The sequence below is a fragment of the Sprattus sprattus genome (genome assembly GCF_963457725.1).
Source record: "Sprattus sprattus genome assembly, chromosome: 15".
NCBI lineage: Eukaryota > Metazoa > Chordata > Actinopteri > Clupeiformes > Clupeidae > Sprattus > Sprattus sprattus.
The window spans coordinates 28,943,821-28,965,859 of NC_137913.1; the positions used below are offsets into that span (position 1 = coordinate 28,943,821).

Below are 22,039 nucleotides of genomic sequence, written 5' to 3' on the forward strand. Positions count from 1 at the left end.
GCTGACTGCAAATGGGGAAAGGGATAGATTACAGGTGTCTTATGATATCATGCGTGACTCTTCTATTAACTCTTAATCAGAAAGCCGTAAAAAAAGCAAGAAATGACTGCCTGGCAGAATTTGTGTCACAGAACCACCGGCCTAGGGCCCTGTTTAATACTATCAATATATTTTTCTTAACTCTAGTTGCACAACTTCCTCTTAACTCTTCAGTGACGATTTTGAAACTATTTGGTTGAAAAGATTAATGGGATCAGACCATCAATATCAGCTTCAGGCACTGGTTGTCACAATATGCGTTATACTTTCTCTACGCTGGATTATTTTAATGTCTTGTAGCTTTTCTGCCTCGCTGACCTGGTGTCACATAAGAAACCCACAACACGGGTTTGCTTAAAGAGCCCGTTTCAGACGTATCTCTAAGCTTTCATTTTTATTCAAAGGTTTTTTTCAATACAAAGCAATCTGACTGAGAAATGGATCCTTGACATGCACCCATCTGGGTTCCGTGCAATGCACAGCAGTCTTCAGTCTGATAACTGAAAAGTTACAAACTACCTGCTTGCTTACCATTGACTGAAAGGGCTGTTAGATCTGACTGCTGCCTTCAATACAGCGGACCAGAGAGTGTTACTTGAGCGCTTCGAACCTTGTGTTGGGATAAGAGGAAAACACTTGAGTGGTTTGCCTCTGATTTATCCGATATCATGTTATCATGTTCTCATGAATGTTGCCCCCCTCTCAAGTTCACCAGGGTTCGATATAAGGTCACCATCTGCTCTCACTCTATCTATTGCACCTTAGATAGATATTAAGAAAGCGTAGGATAGAGTTTACAATCACTTTTTGGCTGTCTAGATGGTTTTAAGTTCTGGATGATATTAAAGGTGCATTATGCAAAAATTATGCTTCAGGATTAGGGTTAGGATAAGCAGTTTAACCTTAAAATAACAGCTTAAAAAAAATTGGGGCGCTACAATGACATTTAATATGGAGAATCGCGTCGGTGCCATTGGCATAGCAGGGTCGATAGGCATGTAACTGCGTTCTGTAGTTTCGCCTGCCGCAGCCCGCCGACCTGACTTGTTTACCTTATGCCGATCTAGTAAGTAGCTTATTTGCCGTCTTGCTTAGTCTTGTGTTGCACTTGCTTGATGTTTGACTGTGTAAGGACAGTCGTTGAGTAACTAGTTTGTCATAATGTCAAAGTCAGCACATTTCAAGAGATTTCGTTAGTTTTAGCTGCTAGCATACCTTTAGCGAATAGCTATTGATCCTTATTGCACCTTTAAGTGCTGATAACAGCTTCCTGAATGAGACGAGACAGAGGTTAGTATTGTTTTGTCCCACCAGTGCAGACATTGACAATGTGCTTGATCCACAAATAAATTATGTGGTTAGTGCAGCATTTTACCAAATGAGAACAATTGCTTAAGTGCGGAATTTCCCCCTAAAGATTATGAGAAGGGGAGGAGGATAGCTGGAGGACTTTGGAAAAGCTGGTGCAAAATCGAGTCCGGTGGAAACGTGTTATCGATGGCCTATGCTCCACTCTGGAGTGAGAAGGCGAAGAACAAGAAGAAGAAGTTTTATCATTTCACACCTGTTAAAGCTACACTGCATTGGATCCCAGTGAAATTTAGGATTGATTTAAGATTTTATTGTTTGTTTTAAGGCTGTGAATTATCTAGCTCCAGCCTACATTTCCTGACCCCTTAATGCTCCGTCAAGGGCCCTAAGATCCTCCAATGAACTTTTACTGGTTTAACCTTCATATAAGGGGATTGAGCCTTTACTATTGTTGGTCCTAAATTATTGGATAGCCTCATACTTTATATCAGATCTGCTGCCTACTACTGACACTTTAAAACTAGACTAAAAATGTACTTTTACACACTGACATTACCTGGATCTTAATTTGGTGATCTTTTTTAGTGCATCTTAGTTTTCATTTGTGCTCCAAGTTCTCCTAGTCTGAGGTTGCTGTATGGTTTTTTGTCAAGGCTATTCCTACTTCTAACTTGTTGGTCTGTAACTGTGTTCATTAAAGTTAACTAATAGAGCTTTCATTTGATTTAAATTTGTATGGTTGTATTTATCCATTTTTTTATTGTCTCTATGTGTTACCAATTTCCCTTTATTGCTTATAGATTTTGCTTGCTGATCTCTCTTTTTGGTTTTTATTGTTTTACTCATATAAATTACTTTTTTATTAAGTTGTAAGTATTCATTGAAATGTTTTATAAATAAATTGGTCTATTTATTTGTTTTAGTTGTTTATTTCCTTTTTTTATTTGTTTGTCTCTTTTCTTTGATTGGAAAGCACTTTTGGTCCAACTCCTGTTGTTTTTAAATGTGCTATACAAATAAGGTTGACCTTACTTGACTTGGATAATTTAAGTGTCAGCAGGCCAGTGGCAAGTGTAATCGAGTGAAGGTGCTCAGTGGACTCTGAGCTGCATCAGGGCATGAATAAAAAAAACATCTCTCTCTCTCTCTCTCTCTCTGTCTGTCTCTCACTCTTTCTCTCTCTCTCTCTCTCTCTCTCTCTCTCTCTCTCTCTCTCTCTCTCTCTCTCTCCCGGGCCACAGTGAAGCAGCAAGCTAGTGAGTTGGCCAATAATGCAGCCAAATAAAGAACAAACTGTGAAGTGATTGATCCTGAAACTGGAAGTTGAATTAAAATCAGCATGACACCCCCACGTGTAATCAAGTGTTCAAAGCACTGCTATTAACAATGATAGGAGAAATGGACAGACATATTAACTTACAGTGCCTGCCTATAACTCCACCAGTCTATGTAGGATCAGATATAGACCCGTGCCACAGGCAACACTTGATGTGCAAATAATTGTCCTCTTAATACGATATTATTTTAACCAATATGTCTTCTTTCCGCTTTTAAATCGTCATCTAACAGTCCTTTGATGTGTCTATCCAAGGAGGGAAATCATTCAGTGTGATGACATTCTTTTACTGGGTAGGCTGGGACAAGGAGCCAAAGAAACAGACACAAAGCACAAATCTGAATAATAACTTCTGCATTTCAGAGAGCTTAAACCAAAGCATAATATTAGGCTTTAATAACAACAACTTTGATGAGAACGTCTTAATCAGTTTCGGCACGTCAAAGCCATAGATTTCAGCACTCACACAGCTGTCTGAAAAATTCATGTACAGTATGTCTCTAAAGAAGTTATCTCCATAATAGTTCACAACCCCCATCATAGTCTATAAAGCTACTGTAAAATGTTACTTTTTTAGTTGGACAGGATTAAAATGGAAATGAAAATGGTCAAGAAAAAAAAAAAACACTGCATTGCAGCCAGTGCACAACTCTAAGTAAATAACAGGGGTGGGGGAGATGCTCAGGGGATTAAGGATTTTTATCTGAAAAAGAAAAAGAAAAAGAAAATGTATTTTAATGACCCCATGTGGGAAAAATCATAAACAACCTCTCCCGTATAATTAAAGCCTGGTGCTGACAAAGCCCTTGATCTCGCTCTGAGCCATAGCGCTTCATACTTAGTGGCCGCTGAGAGACGTGCCACCAAACCCTGTGCTCTCCACAACTAAATAAAGGTTATGTCAGAGAGAGCAAGCCAAAAGCGCTACCTTAAAGGACAGCTATTCCTTCGGGGAAGAGAACTAATTAAAAAAAAACTATGGGGGGGTGGGGGGGGGGGGGGTGGGGTGTGTGTAGGTTTGTGCTGCCTCGGTATAAGAGGACGGGACGGGAGGAGGTGTTGTTTAGTCTGCGGCCTCTCCATTCCCCGAGGATGACGTCGGGTGCCACAACACATGGCTGGAAATAGAAAAAGGGCCGACAACAAGTAACTGTGGAAAGTGGTGGGGCTGAGGGGAGCCCAGGGGCCAGTGGGCAGGGGTGAAGAATGAAATGAAAATAAAAACAGTATACAAATACTGGTAGAGCAATAATAACAATAATAATACATGAATAAAATAAATTAGTAATAATAGTTATAGTGGGACTGGATGAATCAAATAAAAACACAGTCACAGAAATATAAGAATCTGTATGATTGCTGACTGGTAGAGACGGGGTGAAAAGAAAGACAGAACACTAATGAAAGAAACTGAAGAATACAACAAAACTGGAGTAATAACAACAACAACAACAACAACAAAAAGAGAAGAAAAGGATGGCGACTCACCGTGGAACCTGGTGCAGCTGTGGGGAGGTAAGAGAGCGGTGCACAGGGGTGAAGGGACGTGCCGACTGGGTCCTGAGCATCCCTCTGCTGGGTCTCTGAGACGGGCTCAAGAGGGGCCTAGACCACACAAGGCTAGGAGAAACACAGACTCATCAGTAGGCCCATATACATGTGTCAATTCAACCCGGTCAATTTATCGTATCGTATTCGCGTGTAGGTGTGAACATTTTTAAGGGAATCGGCTCTTGTGGTTACGTGTCTAAATTTGATCCGGTTACCTTGCCTCGGGCATGCGCAAAGAAGACGGAGATGTGCTCCCACCTGGTTTGTTTACTAACAAAATCAACGTAGATCCGCATTGTGCAAAGGCAGTGTAGTGGCTAAAAGTTCCCTTCTTTCTATCAGTAGGCTATATAGTTCTTAATATTTTCTCTCAGACGGAAAGAAAACGAGTCTACGTGTGGATGTGTTTCAACAACGGTTGAAAACTGTGTTTGCTCCGTCTTTTACTGAACTCATAATTGACAGTGGTATTAGTACAGTTGAGACATGGTAGTTGATACACCCGAAATAACTTGCATGCGCAGCAATCCTGAGACGTGATTTTTAGTTTGCACATGAATACTAACGTTCTTTGATCCAAGGAAATTTGAGCACATAACCCATCTCCCTTACAAAGATATTGGCAGAAGTTGTTTTACCTACTTCATTACAAACGTCTAGTTTTGCAAACGTGTCTAGTTTTTGTGCAGTAGTGAATCTGAGTCTACTACACCATACATAGCATATCATTTTTGTAGAAAATGATTAAGGTGCAACAAATGTGACAGTTGATACATCAAAGGCCAATAAGCATATTTAAATTAAATGATTCACATTGCAAGTAAAATGGTGCGGCTGGAGCACGTACAGGGAGGGACAACCGTGACGCATAGTTTGGGTGTAGCGACAAACATTTATGTGCTGTAACAGTGTTAACCAGTATGTGAGTCACGTGGGTTTTATTAAAGAATAGCGTGTGTAATGTGTAGCTATTTCATTCCGTTTGTTAACCTTTCCGGCTGTCTGTATTTACTAACCAGCAGCAGACGTAAAGGAAAGGGAATTAACCCCGAAGTTAAAAAACATGTATTCTACTTTGGCAGCGGAGCATTTTACTCCCCTGCCATCTCGGAATGAAATAGCTACACAATACACACGTTATATGATAGAGATTATTTACAAACACTGTTAATGACTTAAGAATATAATAATCAAGTGCCTTGTATTAATTATTCCTTGTAAGAATAATGTGCTTATGAAAGCAGGAGCATGGCTTTTCTCTCTGTGTGTGTAACTAGAATATTAGGTGCCACTAAGTCTGCATATTAGCAAGAGCATGTTTAGACCAGACGAGATAAGAAGAGAGCTCCGCTTCTTCCGACCTTGTGCAAAACTGCCATCCTTGCAAGACAGGGAGCCTCGGACGTGAGAAATCCACCATGTGGTTATCCCTGCTGAAAGCTAAACTTCTGTCTATATAAACCTTGTGCGAAGGGTTTATCAGGGCCTTCACTGTCAGCCTTGTGCTGGCAGGGGAGCCCAATTGCAATTGTCTTTGTTTGTTTGTCTAATAAATATACTTTCATGCAGCTCCGGAGTCCTGAGGTAACTAGGGTGAATTTTCACCTATCAGTATGCTTTAATAAAACTCACGTTTTATGAGACACCAACACAGGCACAACAGACAAGTATTACCATTGAAGATCTTTTTGCCCGCCGACGTTCGTTCTGAAACTACATCCAACCATCCAGGTTTATCCATGTTGTTGTGGAGAACGAGAGTTGCATCAATCATATTTCATTAAAACTTCACAGTCCTTACATTGGACATATCCAACAGCCTAATTAGAATCTGCATTGTCTACTAAGCAGAAATATCTCCATACAGTAGATTTCCCTTCGTTTAGTATCATTTTGAACTCTCCAGATGACTGTATCGCCCCCGCTCGTCAAGTGAAAAGTGCAGCTAGCTACCTAGCCACTATGTGTTCCAATGTGTTTTCAGTTAGTGATAGCGTCAAGCTAGCTGTAATAGTTGAGTTGAGTTGAGCTCCAGTTTAGACCTACACTATTCCGTTTGACCTCACGGCATTCGTGTAGCATATAAACAACAAACCGAGTCGATTAGAGGTATAAAAAGTCGTGTAGATAACCTTTATTCACATAAAATATGTTCTGCACATGAGACCATGAGTCCCCTCACTCGCTATGAGTGAGCCCTGCCTTGGCACTCCCTATAAGAGGCTTGGGTCATCTCCAGGCAGGCTGTCACCGCCGTCACATCGGCCTTATTTGACCCACCCTTTTCTGAGCTGACCGATCGGGGTAGACCACCTCTCTCGAAAGGCTCAGACATCGTCGGAAAAACGACCATATTAAGGCGTGTGCTACATGAGGCAATTATAAGCGAATTACCGGATTAAACGCGATTTGACCGTGTCAAATTGACACATGTATAAGGGGCTATTGATACTCTTACTCTACGCTTTCTTATGGATGTTCATAACATTGACATGTACATGTCAGAAACATGTCATAGCAGGTGCCATATGTTATCATAAGTCTGATGTCCAAAGACACGGCAGATACGGTAAGGGGAAGAAAGATGCAAATTGCGGCTGATTGTTTCTTTAGCATGGAATTGCAACACTTTAATCTTCTGTATTTACTTCAAGGGTACACGTTTACCATTTAAAAGGAGCCATTTGTACAGTGGCAAGACAGACCCACATGACGACCAGTGAATCTGACCTCTACAAAAATATTCTGTATTGCACCATTCGAAAAACTCTGCAGCAGTTGTTAATGCATTGCTTGCTGGTAGGAGCCATCATTGGGCTGATATAAAATTAGTTAAAGTTGATAATAATTGTTGATGATACAATATTTTTGAATTTGAATAATATTCTGGATTACACCACACAGTAGAGAGACAACCAGAGCAGGTAATTTGAGGTTATCTGATACATTGGCAGGATTTAATGAATTATGCCAGTATGAGCTGTGTAGTTTGTCTGTGAAATAAGCTACAGTTAAATCATCTAGTTACAGTTTTTCGTAGCTTAACTCCAACTACTGTGACGCAGCCACGTTTTACACAGCATTGCTTTAATTGGAATAAAAGACATGAAGGCCCAAGATGAGTGGTGCCAGGAGACGTAACATGCATTGATGCAAAGGTCATTCAGACAGTGCATGACATTATTTCAAACACAGGAATTCAGTTTCATCTGAGTAATAAGAGTCTGAACACAGGGAACGCGACAGGATAGTTGATAGAAGAGAGAAGGTGTGGGGGAGTACACTCCTCATAGACTTGAGATGAAACAGCCTCTTCAGATATAACTAAGAATCGTGGAAATCTATTTCAGAACATTTCCAGGGAACTGACATAGGCAGAGCGTACACAGATGGCAGCAGGAAATAAAAGAATGTCAGAAGTAAAATGACAGAAGTTAAAAATGAGGGGACTGAAACCAAAGACACAATTGTACACTGGTGACATGGCTCAAATGATCCAACTGTTTTGGGGTAACACACAACATTACACAATTCACACTTCTTACGGCTGATATTTACTATGAAGTGAAATTTAACACACTAAAAAATGATGTGTCAATGTCAAAACATGCACTTTGTATTTAGCTACATAATGCATTAAGGTATATTACAGTGGTCAAGTACACATCTAACATAGCATGCTAGCCACAGCTGTCATCACTTGTACACACTTTATCACCAAAAAACATCTAAATAAGTTAATCCAACGTGTCTAGGAGTCATCTTCACGTATTCTCCAATGTACACACTGTCTCAACACACTCTTCCATAATGTAAGCGGAAATTATGGCTAAACTGTTACTCAATACTACAATGCAGTTTTTACTGTAGTTAAACGGCTTCTGATAACTATGCTTGTGTAAATTGTAACAATGTTGGCTAAACTAAGTTCCCCTTGAAGCAAATGAGAAATGATTATCCCCTTCTGTAAACAAATGTTATTTTAATGTATATTAATGTGTGCAGATGCAAGACCTCATGCAGACCTGGGACATGCTTTCATGAATATGCCAGTGGATATTGAGTTTGGTGGTCCTGTTGCAGAGGTTAGGTACCAGAGGGTGGCGGGGTAAATACTGCCTTTGAATGATACTCTGCAGCATGATTATTTACCATTGATGTCATGAATAAAAACGGCCATACATTTTGTCAAGAATTTTTTTATTTTTTTTTGAAAATATATTTGTATTTCTATTGTCAAATGAATGTATTCATTGTGTGTTAATAGAAGTAAAACAGTGATCCCACCTGCCCTGTTCCCTATGGCAAATAAGTTTGGCTCAAGGTGAACAGCCGGTAAAGCTGCTCTCTTGGTGGAGGACCAGGGAACCGCCCAACTGAGCTTGCTCACCACACTACAGAGAATAACAGAGATTGCGGCCATGCAGCCATACATGAGTATTACTGTCTTAGACCTAGTTAGCAATGGAGAGACATATTTTGCAACCTACAGCATCATTTGGCCATGTAGTCATGACTACAGCTCATGCATTCATAAAGACAAAGATGAGAACCTCCACTAGTGATCATTAGTGGGTAAGCAGTAGAACTTATATATTGGTATTTTATTTTATTCTATTTATTTATTTATATTTGGTCAATGTTATGTTCGATATACGTTAATGCCTTTTTAGAGTTGTTTAGCCTTGTTCACTCTGGCAGGGGGACTGCCAATGGAAACTAGACTTTTGGCTATAATTAGGTGCATTTAACATTTTAATGTTTATTAATGTACAATGTCCTTCTTCATCAAATAAACAAACTGAAACTGAAATCCCCCACTGTTCTATCAAGAAGAGAACCTCAACCACTGTTCCATTAAGATGAGAACCTCCACCACTGTTCCATCAAGATATGAACCTCCACCACTGTTCCATCAAGATATGAACCTCCACCACTGTTCCATCAAGATATGAACCTCCACCACTGTTCCATCAAGATATGAAGCGTCATAGCTCTGGTCATAAACGTACTTGTGCTATACTGGCACTATTGCCACCAAGCCAACTAAACAACAACGACCACTTCATTCTGATGTAGTTAGTATTTGTCTGCTACTGCAGATGAACTGATCAATACTATGTGTGGTTGCCAAGCATCTGGTTGGGTAGATAAAGTGTTGCTGCTCTCCCAGGAGCTAGTCTCAGTCACTCTATTAAATAAACGGGGAAATGAGTAAAGAAATCAGTGAATTATTCATTACAATGCCTTCAGCTCTTTTACCTGAGCACAGACAGTTATTTTCATGGCAACGCTAAAGAGAACCTTGCCAAACAAGTTTGCTAACTCTTGCTGGAGTGGGCTGTTGTTATGTGACATGCATACCAGTCAACAATGACCAGGCAATCGTCCTGATTTACAGCTTTTAACACGGCTTCACTGCTTACATTTCAGCACAGCTTTACAAGCCTGCCAGTTACTAGGCAGTTCACAGCTCCCCTTGATAACATAAAAACTTACGCAGTAAGAATAACAAGGTGAAGATGGAGATTTGTAATAATTTGTATCTCTTTGTATCTCTGTTTTTTAATATCTAATGCATGTTTACATAATTGTTGCTGTATTAGTGTTACAATCCGATACAAACTAGCATGTATGTTGCTGTTTGCCCCAGCAAAAACCTCTTCAAAAGATCTGTGGACCAATGGAGGCCTTCCCAAGGTTAAGAAAGTATAATATGACATAAATACAGTTTGGGCTCCTGGGTTTGGTCTTCTGGCACAGTTTATATAAAGGTTCAATAAAAAAGCTCGGCCTCTGTTTCTCACCTCTCTGAGACGGAGTCACTGGCCAAGGAGAAGCGGGGGAGTTCTGGCCCTGGGTGTCCCTGCGTCTCCTTCTCCTTGGCCTCCTGGGCATCCCGCTCCTCCTCCTGCAGCAGCTGAAAGTAGCCTCTGCCCTGACGGACCGCCCGCACTAGTCTCCTGCATGGCACGCATTAAAGAAGCAAGGTGACATTTTAGAGGAAAGATACTGTTGGTGTGACTGAGGCCAATTTTACACGGAGCCTAGATTCACTGAATCGGGTTTATTTTTCACATGAATCGAATCTTTTAATTGCGTAAGGATGGAGCCTGGTAACGAGAGATTTGCGTAAGGACGAACCCCACTCGATTGGGATGAACCGGCTGTAGTAAATACCCCACGCCTGTTGGTGGCGCTTTAGCGCTGCTACAGACAACTAAAAAAACGTAGAAGAAGACAGGAGGACACGGGTAAACAGCCAGTAGACAAGCTACGATTAGCAATGTTTAGCCTAACCGCATAGCATACATTTAATCTGCACAGTAATACATTATGGTGGTTAATAAAATCAGTGGTCAGAGCAGACTATCGGTTATGCGAAAATGAATTCTATTTTCTATTGTCTGATAATAAAGAGTTTGGAAGAGTGCAACACAGTGGCGTAACTATAGGGAGTGCAGGGAGTGCAGCTGCACTAGGGCCCGTGGCGAAAGGGGGCCCGTCCTCAATCTCAACGCGGAAGCCAGTCATTAAAGAACTGACCGGGCCCCCCGGCATGCTCGCCGGCACATCATAAATGGTGTATGATCCAGTCCCATCAATTTGCAAACATTTCTCAATTACGGTGACAGTTATTCACAAATATGAGCTATCACTTGCCCAATAACCATTTTAACAATAGTCAGTCTTGACAACAGCAAATAATTAATTTAGCCTCATTTGCCTTTTGCTGAATGAAACGAGTCTCGTTTTTATTAAGTAATATTGCCATCGAAAAATAGCAAGGGTGTGTGGGTAATTTTGTTGTCAAAGATTCTATAGCCCACCCAAACATGTTGCGATTGTTTCCCATCCTGTGTTGTGCTGCATTGCGTGTTGAGTAAGCGATAAGTAGGCTACCCCATGCCCTTCAAACACAAAAGTGGCTGCAGGAAGCATGAACGCAACGAGCAGGATGAAAGGGTGTCAAAACTGCCAAAATTATCTTCATTTGGATTTGTGGCGAAGAGTGTTCAGGAGAACGCTACGTCTCTGACCCCCAGCCCAACGGCAATGAGGCCCACAAGGGTAGGCTAATCACATAGCGTTTACTGTCTGGTATACTGTCTGATATACTGTCAACTCCCATAGTTCACGTCCTGCTTTTCAAGCAGCGATCTCTCAGCAGTCATAAGTGCAAAATAGCAAAAGCTCAGATTGTGGATAACCACTTGGTTACATCAGCATTTGGTGAAGTGTGCACGGCTCTGCTATTGTTTCTTACCGTAGAATGCCATTCTAAACGTCATGCATGTTACGTTTTATAATACGCCTAATGCTACTTAAATTGTATTTTTTCGCGTCAATGTCGTTAAAAGAATAAGTTACTTTGCGCATAGGTCTAACAGATATTGTTGGAGGAAGTTTGTTTTGTAATTGGTTGCAGCAGACGAGGCGCTGTCGAGCGGCTGTTCCCATAAATCCATGTAAATATTCGTAATTCAGAATAATGTTTGATAACCCCCTGAAGAAGTGGTATTAATGTTTTCTGATGTGTTGTCTATCAGCTCATTATACACTGCTTCTCCAAAATCAGTTTGATCGATGAAATACTGTGTTCATGGGTGTTTTCATGACAACATATTGTAGCAACCCTTAATGTGTATTGTACATGCGTCTCACTAGACTGCAATATCATTGTTTTCACCTGACGTTACGACGGTAAGGAGGGCCCATTGACATGGTTTGCACTCGGGCCCGTCAAGACATAGTTACGCCGCTGGTGCAACATGACATGTTTGTCATCCCATTTCCCATGAGGCTTTGCTCAGACCATTCTACATTAATTTATGAACAAAAAAGCAAATTAAATCGCTGGCCAATTTATATTTGTGGCCATGAAAGTTATGTAACGTCTGAATAAAAAGAATTAGATCAAGATAGGAGGCTAAACAAAAATCAGTAGGCTGGATTAATGAGAGTGAGTTCGAGACACACCATGAGTGAGATGTAGAGAGACAACAAGTGTTATATTGGTTGGAAATCGGGATGCGATCAAGTGGGACAATGACATCATCAGGTTGCGTGAATCCGTGCACACGAACACCAGCCCCCGTACCGATTCAAATCTACTCACTTTCTACCCCCGTTTCGAATCGTTGCAGATACCGTGTGTGGATAGAGAGTGTTCTTCTAAATGATAGGGCTATCTGCTGGGACGCAGACAAACTTGACTCTGTGTAAACTAGGCTTGACATTGTTGATAATGAATGACACTGTTCTGTTTATTTGTTATGATAAAAGGGTCCAATTTGTTTCTGCAATGCTCAAACATGTCACTGAACATGGTTCCATGCCATAACAGTCAGAAAATACATATTATTAAACAGTCAGAAAATACATATTATTAAACAGTCAGAAAATACATATTATTAAACAGTCAGAAAATATATATTATTTAACAGTCACAAAATACTTATCATTAAACAGTCAGAAAATACATATTATTAAACAGTCAGAAAATACATTTGGGTATGGTTTTGGAGTCAAAATCGCATCTACCCTAAAGAGGTTAATAAACTAATGCTGTAACATAATGGTGGGTCAACAGGCAGGCTATTTCGAACACATTCTTATGCAGTAGGCCATGGTGTGTTGGTATGCATTAATATTTATGCAAATAAATGCTGAACCAATGCTTACTTGAAAGAATTTATGGAACAAATTTGCATACTTCTCACTAACGCACCTGCTTTACTCTGGGCTTGCTAGCTTTAAAGGCTCTCTGTAGCCACATTTGTGTTATGAATGCTTATATGGGGAAGAAAGACGAGATGGTCTTTTCACCCACACACACACACACACACACACACACACACACACACACACACACACACACACACACTCTCACACCTGTGTATGTATACGTGTACACATTATGTATCCATAAATTATCCAGTCTCATCTTTAAAAGAGCAGAACCTTTGCAAGTGAAACGTCTGGACTGATTTCCTCAGTCACATACAAATGTGAAAATACATATAAAGAGACATCAAATGAGGTCTTGAAAAAAAAGGAGACAACTGCTGCAGTGCTTAAAAAAAATGCCCTGGACAAGGAATTATGCAGTGCAAAGCCTGACAACAACAGATTAATTACTTCATTACAGAAATCTAGCTCCAGCCTGCAACCTTTCTCAGAACGTGGTTGCATGCTTTCACAGATTGCATGCATAATTACCTTACATTACTGCACAAGTGGAAACAGAAAAAAAGCCACCCTGCGCACGCGTGTCAGCGAGATCATTTGACTATGCTGCAGCATTAAGAGGCCAATTCATCACTGTATTCCTTAATCACGTCAAGTACTTCCTTGCTTTGGTGAGAGTTAAGAGGGGCACAGCGGGGGGCTGCACATGAGGTACGGCTCCACTGATGTCAACACACCACGCCTCATTTACATCTCAACAATACAGTCAATCAATAAGCCACCCAAGACTTTCATCTTCAAGGGATGTGTTGGTAGGTTGGTAGGTATGTAATATGATCCACTGAATCATGCATCTCTATCTCTCTTTCTCTCTCTCTCTCTCGCTGTGGGAAAGCAACTTGGTCCTTGGTACACCGAGGACACACAATCACCATTCTGTCAGATGCAAGTACTTTCTGCAATCACTCCGACATTTTTGTAACAGTCATATTTTTGAACCAATAAAACAGGGCCATTACAATAAAATATCAACCTTTACATACACACACCCACACTCAGGCACACACACAAACAATCATGGATATCACTACATTGAAACAAACCCTTCATGGCTGTACAAGATTTCCAGTTCAGCAGCTTGCGTGACTGGTCGCCAGGCAACACTGGCTATGCAGCTAAATTCTAATGGGGACAGTGAAGAGTGAAATGATCTCCTCTTTATGATAGCTTTGCATTTGTAATGTAATATCTGTCAAAGCTGTTCCACATTTAGATATACAGTTTCTCAATTCAGTTTTAATGAGAGAACTGGCTGCTAAATGCTACTGCAAATACTACTACGAACAGCTTCTCTCGCTAGAACAGTTTCGCCCTTAAGGTAAAGAATTGAGCAAACGTGAGTGGTGGAGGCATATTTTAGAAGAAACACCTACTGTATAAAAATAATAGAAAACTATGACACTGATATTTTTCTATTAACGTCTGTTACATGTGTATACAAGTATATACTCTGTAAGCAGATATGATTATGGTTTTGGAGATCTATACAAGACATGGATTGGGCTACATTTTCATATCCTCTCTATCTTCTACCCACATGCTTACATGTGAGGATACTGGCCATGTTGCCTGAGAGAGAGAATTCAAATCTGTATGAAATCGAAGATGGGTATTAGGGTGCATCAAAATACACAGTTCCAGCATATTGATCTGTCTGTGTGCTCAAAGTGTTACCATTCATGCACAAACAATAAATGCAAAATATTTTTTCGATACGTGGTGTTTTAGAGGTGGAACGGCACATCAGCTCTTACCCATTGGGGGAGCCATGATAAAGCGGATAATTTTTGATATAATTCACTGGTGCCACTTTGGGCTTTGGTTTCAAGAAGAACTAGAAAATGCAAAAAGGAAAAAAAGGCCCATTTTCATATGTTTCACCTCTAAATCTCAATGAATTTTCCCAAAACTTCGCAAAAGTCATTTTTATGTGTGTCCGAACAAAATGCAACCCCAGACAGCTTGATATGTTGAGATTTAATTTTTGCATTGCAATTTGATGCACCCTAATGGGTATACACTCTGATTTGGAGAGATGGAAACCCTAAACAACCAGCCTGTAATTACAATGTAGTATTACAACTACAGTCTAACCTCAACACAACCATGGATTACAACAAACAATTTATACACTTAGTGCATTACAATTTTGAATTGTTTTAACCCCTGAAAACCACAGAGCTGCTCTCCTGTCCATGACAAAATAGAGACATTGGTACTAAGCACAAACCTATGAGCCCACCCAAGGCATAAAGGTGGCTTGATAAATCACAATGTTAGTAAGGTGGGGCACAAACCAGTCGGCCAGGTTCAAAGGTTTGGATGACCTTGGATGGGGCCATTAAAGGTGGAGTCCATATAAGACCAGGTTCATTAATGCATCTCCATTCCAACAGGATGGTATCTTTCAACAAGATACTGCCTGGTCAAGGTGCAAAAATCGTGAAATTATGTGAGTGACCTAACACTTTCAACTGCAAAGAAAACCCTAATGGTTTAAAAGAGCAGCAGCGCAGGTCAATGACAAGATATGTGACAGATGGTCTGAGCTCAGAGTGTTCCTGTGGTACCCCATAAGGGTTTCGTTCCGATTACTGTTTACCCGGTGAGCAGTCCAACGCTACTTCACATTCAGAGAAAGGGACGAGAGCTCCTTCATTAGCTTCAAGGAAATGGCAAGCGTATTCCTCCTCCTCCTCCTTTTCCTGAGCCCCCCTGATAAATAATTAATCATTCAAATCAGACATCCATCAGAGGGGCCTGAGAGGAGTCTGTCGGAAATGTCAGCCATTTCAGAGGAGCGGCGCTGCTATTTGACAAGATGCCCCTGTAGTGGGCCTGGGGGTTCCTGCCCACCTCACTAAATGCCACAGCTGATTTTTCAGCATGCCCCTTTCCCTCCAGACTGGAGGTGGCTGCCAGCTTGTGAACACTCGTACCACGCACCCAGACCGATGTTAAATATTTCCCAAAGCAAACACAAACGCTTGTTGAGTGATCTGGGCACACACACACACACACACAAACACACACACACACACACACACACAGCTTTTCATTTAATCTGATATGTCATGCTATCAGCACTTAAATACATTTTACTAAGAGAGAATGGGTGAGGGCTGAGGTGTAGGCGGCAGAATCAGATTAATTTACAAGGACAGCCTTCTCCCGGTGAACTAACTGGCTACACCAATGGTCCATACAAGCAGGCATTCATGCCGTGTGCAAAACACAGATATGTGATCTTCGTCTCATCTGAAGGTTGGGTTAGCAGCACGCTAATGTATTTCTCTAAGCCGCAGGACCGTTAACACGTAGACAAGAAAGGGTGTGTAGGGTGAGGTCTGTGAGACAAATACATTGACAAGAGCAGCCGAGTCCTGATGAAGAATCAACTGACAACTGATCAACTGCACAAACACACACTACACTTATGCTCAATAGAAAGGCCAGCGAAAGTGTTCAAAATGAAAGTGTTGCAACACCGTAAGGTAGTTGTTGGTGCAGGACCAGATTAGCTCAGTGTTTCTTTTTTAGTGTTTACATGGAAACGACTCTTTGTGATGACGATATTGTGAAACTTTGTAATAACGCAATCTATTTGATGTTCCAGTTTCTGTCCAGCTCGTTGTCTCCATTGGGGGATGCCAAAAATTGGAATGGATAGACATTATTACTGTCCAACAAAAGCCTTTTCTCCCTTTTTCACATTTCTGTTCACTGCAGGAGTGGACACAATAAGGACTGAGAGTTTGAAAGGTGAAACAGGAAATATTACTTTTAAGGACCAAAAACAAACATGAAGATCTACCATACAAGTAAGGTTTTTCACAGGAGATAAGGATGACTTGAGATAAACTGACAACTCTCGCAAGGATGACTGCTATCCTCGACCCTGAGAAAGTAGTTTTCATGATGGTGGCCATGGCTTTGCTTCTCTCTGTCTGTCATGCCATCCCACGGTTTTAAAATCCTTTTTCTTTTCTTCTTTTCTTCCGCCGCCTTTTGCAGCTTCAACAGCAAATCCCACATGTGCAATCACACAATCAATGAGCGAGACATTATTTCCCCCCAGATGCTTCGCTGAGACTTACAACCCTGCTAATTAACTATCGTTGCACCGCCCTGTTTTTGTGTATTATTGTTGCACATGTAAAGAAGTATGTGGTCAAAATTAGAACGCTGTAGAATTTCTCACCTTGTTTGTCCCAGGTGTTTCTTAAGGTTGACAAAATCTTCTCTACTTCGTGTCTGTGGGCCATTAAATGACAAGCTCTGAAAAACATTGGAACATCGAATTTCTTATAGGGCATGCGTTCATTTGCATGCATTCAAGGATACCAGTGCGGATGACTGACCCACAAGGTGAACTCACTGGCTCAAAGCCAGTCTTAAACGTCTCATTTTACAAGTTTGTGTTCTGAATTTGCCTACAACATGCAGGCCTGAAGAGCTCTGACCAGGGTCCTAAAATGCCTTGCAGGGGTCATGCAGGAGTCACCAGCGCTGGCAGGTGAACAGCAGGATCCATGCATACACCCCTATTCTATACCAAGGGGAGACAGGTGGTGTAAGGGGAGGTGGTGGGCTAAGTGCGAGCGCCAAAGCAAGTGCTGCAGCTGATGAGGAGAAGTGAGTTGAAATTAGGTGTGGGGGATTGATGTGAAAGGGGTGTGGCAAAGTCGTTACATTTCTCCTGAACTTCCGTTTAGAACACCATTTAGAATTTGACAGGGCCTGAGGAAATTGCACCTCATCAAGAAATCAATCGACATTTCATTAGTGAGTTTGGTCGGATCATGTGAAGGACTCAAAGGAGTCGTGTGACTGAGTGAGGACGGACCACACCAGAATAGGACTGTATTTATGTCATCCTTGATAAAAGTTTCTGCTAAACAAACAAGCAGATCTCCACTGGTAATATATTGATAGTAATATCTGAAGTAGGTCTTGTGTCGTGTGAGTGAGGACCACACCTTGGTTGCCTCTGTGGAGTCAGGGGCAGCATCGAAGCCAGGAGGCTCATTTTTAGAGGCCAACGACGCAGCTTTGGGTGCCTGTGGACACAAGTGGAAAAGACACACAAAGGTGATGAAAAGAATGAAACTGTAATGATCTGATTAAACAATGACACACTGAAAGATTAAACAGAAAAATAACAGTCATATTAGAGTGCAGCTCGGGCCAAAAACGTCTGTCCAACCCCAGCCTGAGAAAGTAGTAACCGACCCAAACCCAACAGGCATTCTGTATTTAATGTAACCCGCCCGAGCCCAATGCAGTTCATGTAAATTCAAGCACTGAGTCTGTGTTACCCTGACACGCAGTCACCATGGTTACAGCTTGTCTTTTTACCCAGGTGCCGGGCATCAGTGTGGGTACCTTATCAATGACTGACAAAATAAAGTGTTTTATATGGGCTATATCGCTGGGTAGATTTTTTTGACACACACACGCCATGCAATGTCGTCAGCAGTACTTTACACATACAGTTACCATACAATTGCAGCCTTGCATTGAACCATTGAATATTTTTCACATAAAAATGTGCTTGCCTATCATAGTGTTTTTGGTCTCACATCCAGAGTAACTTATCTCCGTCTAAAAAGTTTAAACTATCAGTTATGTTGATGAACTTGCAGTGTGTAAAAAATATGTGAGTGAATTTCCCAAAATGGCTGCAGTGGGAGAAAAAGACCAGAGACTCAGGGGTTAGATGAACCACCTGTTGACAGACAATCCAAATACAGTCGTCTGTTATTTAGTAATTTTCTTTTTGTCTATACTTAATGCCAGACACAATAAGACCACACTGTATTTGTATTGAGTCCATAGAGAAGTTAGATCTCCTCTGGAAAACATGACAGAAGCCAGAGATATCTTGTGTTTTCACAGAGCCTCTCACAGGGGACCTGCAAAGAGTTTGATCACAGAATGCCGCAGGAGAGCGAGAGCCTTAAGCTGACTAACCTGTCATTTTTCATGCTGGATGTTTTTTTGGCAGTGAGACGCCAGTTACCCTCTCGCCACCCCCACACCCCCCCACACACCCCAGGATCACCTCGCTCTTGCCCTTGTGCTCTAGCCCCTGCACACCCCCTGTTGATGGATGATCTCATTTGCAGTAAATCTGCTCGCGTTAGGCCCAGACAACACTGAGTTTTTCACTTCACTTGCTCTGCAAAGCCTTTCTCCCCGCTCCGGATCAAAACAGCGGGTACTCAAGAGCATTTGTTTACCACCAAATCCCGCAGGGTTGCGGTCTCTTACAAATTTATGAATGCAAATATTAACACTATGCAGGCAGAGACATTTGTTTGAATGAGTTTCTGAACTCATGAAACCTTGAAAAAAACAAAGTAGCTAAGGGCACCAGCTTCGTCGTCCCTCTGTGATTTATGTTAACCACAAAAGGGAGCATTCTGGGTGACAGTTATTTCAATAACTTCCAAATGGCTGAAACGGTGTAAAACACAAAACACACGAGTAATTTGTTAAACATTCACCCTACCTCGTGGTCGAAAGAACACCTAGAAAGACAGGTCAGGGAAGTGAGTTGTACAAGCCCAGCCAACAAACGCAAGCGCTTATAGAACACAAGACTTGTCATCCGAAAGTGTCAGATCCAATCTGCTCCACACTGGCACTCACTGAGCAGAAACTGTCTACCTCAGCAGACAAACAGCCCTGGTGACTCTGATGAATTCAACATCCACCGGCATTAATATTCCACTTTGACAGCGCCTATCCCTTAATGTATTAGGTGCCAATATCCCACGTGTATGTTATTGCTTTTTAGGGCTCACTGGTGGGTTGAGATGGCCTTGCCGAGCCAACAGTACAGGCATAATTGCTTTATAAAGCTGAAATAGTCTTCCTCCAGCTGAATTTGCTTGTAAGGAGACACACCACAGAGACCCAGCCTCTCTTCCATCTCTGTCCCCGTTAATTGCCTGAATCTGGGGGCAAGCTTTACCTTTATGAGGCCTGACATGTCTTGTCCCTGGTAGCTCTTCAATTCAGACCTGCTTTTAAAGCTTTCTGTAGAGGAGGCTGGCAAGCACAAGGGCTCTGTGTCGTTAACAATATATGTTCTGTTGTGTGTGTGTGTGTGTGTGTGTGTGTGTGTGTGTGTGTGTGTGTGTGTGTGTGTGTGTGTGTGTGTGTGTGTGTGTGTGTGTGTGTGTGTGTGTGTGTGCGCGTGTGTGTGTGTGTGTGTGTGTATGTGCGTGTGTGTATTTGTAGACATGTCTACATTTTGATGTGAATATGTGAGCATTTTTATGTGCATGTGACTGTGATATAGAGTGCATGAGGATGTCAACCTGTAAATATCTGTGTGTGTGTTTGTGTGTGTGTGTGTGTGCGTGTGCGTGTGCGTGTGCGTGTGCGTGTGCGTGTGTGTGTGTGTGTGTGTGTGTGTGTGTGTGTGTGTGTGTGTGTGTGTGTGCGTTTGCGTGTGGCTAAGTTGATTTCTGACACCTGATGCACCATTAATCTGTTCTGTATCCAACATTGATATGGAATAAAAGTGAAAGAACCATTTGGGGCAGAGTGAGACTGATCTTTGTGCTGCAGTGCAGCTCCAGTGATGGATGAAAGGAAGACAAGCTGCCAGAAAATGAGACTTCGCCAACACATCACACATCACCAAAGAGTGACCCAGAAAGGCCATAAGAGTTCAAAGAAAGAAAAGAGAATATATCACCCCTGGTCGTTTCATCATGTCAAATGTAATGCATCAACGCCTGCAAGCGCAAAACTATTACATTGCCACTGACCATCTCAAGCAGCCTAAAAAATAGTGCTTCTCGTTCCTACCCAACAGGTCGACTTTCTTCTGAATAAATTGCATTAAAACACACCCTTTCAGAGTAGAAATCTCAGCCGTGTATGACCTGTTATTGTATAGCCCGATGTCAGGCCCACGTTACTTTCCTTTAGGCCTATGACATTTTTCTCCGGCTTCAAGCGTCGTCAGAAAAACGACTCTCTTGCACAACGAGATTACATCTCAACATCTCACCACATCTCACGTCAAAATAACAAAATAAACGGAATAAATCAATTCAATGAAGTTAGCATTACCTCATCAAGTTGCTCCAGCGAAGAAAGGATCAGCTTTTTGGATTCCACATACAACGGTTCTCCAACTTCCTCGTAGGGTCTCCAGGTCGCTGCCCGATATCCCTGACTACTAAGCTGCCGCTGTCTGCGGCGATAGTTCTCCCAGAACACCTGTCTGTCATGGCAGGTGATGTATACAGTGCTACTCCGCGATTGTAACTTTAATCCCGACGGCCTGCTACTTGGAAGTGGTTTTATTGTTACAAATAAACGCGGATCAAAGTCTATGTCGCGAGTAGCCGCCATCATCCGTTTTGACGTGCCACTTACGTCAAACTCAGTAACTTTACCAACTCGAAGCTACAAAGGAAAAAAAGATTGCAAGCAGTCTTTCGAGTAGAGCCGTCCATGTTGGACTACGTGCTGGCGCTTTCCGTTTCCCCTGGTAACGAATTAACATAACAAGTAAAGAGCTCTCAGAGGAGACTGATTTCAGTCCAGCAAGTCGGACGTCCCGTTAACCCATATCTCTGAACGTCAAGCATCTCCTTAGTAAGTGTAGACCTGAGAAACCATGGCACTGCGTTAGCTCTGTGCCATGTGATGTTTACAATAATTTTCATACACACTTAATAGCCACACGTTATGATGTATTAGGCCTACTAGAGGAATAGTCTCCCAGATAGCAAGCCTATAGGCCTATCGGTTCACACTGGTGGATTTTGGTCGGGACCCCAGTGGTAGTGTGCCACCTCTAGTCTGCTCTCGGACCACCATTACCTTAGGTTTAACAGAGAGAAATGTGTATCTCCATATTCTCTGATATCCACACAGACCAATCGCACACAAAGGCAGGGTGAGAAGGATATTATAGTTCGTTATATAAAAACTACACAGATTTGGAAATATTGGTGATGCCCAGTGCCTGAAGGATTTTCTATTTATCCTTTGATTACTCTGATGTTTTCTGGAGTTACAAAA

General features: G+C 41.7%; 1 protein-coding gene and 1 long non-coding RNA gene across 2 annotated transcripts in view; one reads left to right on the forward strand and one right to left on the reverse strand.

Moving 5' to 3' along the window:
* LOC308376374 (coiled-coil domain-containing protein 60-like) overlaps positions 1–21,364 on the reverse strand; it is a gene marked incomplete at both ends in the record, with an annotated part of 57,148 nt that extends 35,784 nt beyond the window's left edge. The window contains 5 exons of the mRNA XM_080852669.1: positions 4,175–4,291; positions 10,045–10,200; positions 17,190–17,266; positions 17,968–18,048; positions 21,080–21,364. Of these exons, the coding sequence (XP_080708795.1) occupies positions 4,175–4,291; positions 10,045–10,200; positions 17,190–17,266; positions 17,968–18,048; positions 21,080–21,364 (716 nt within the window). The remainder of the gene's footprint in view (positions 1–4,174; positions 4,292–10,044; positions 10,201–17,189; positions 17,267–17,967; positions 18,049–21,079) is intronic.
* On the forward strand, positions 1,018–2,268 carry LOC308376500. The gene is made up of 2 exons (XR_013968915.1): positions 1,018–1,105; positions 1,457–2,268. It is a non-coding gene; the product is annotated as an uncharacterized lncRNA (long non-coding RNA).
* Positions 21,365–22,039: the final 675 nt, after the last annotated feature.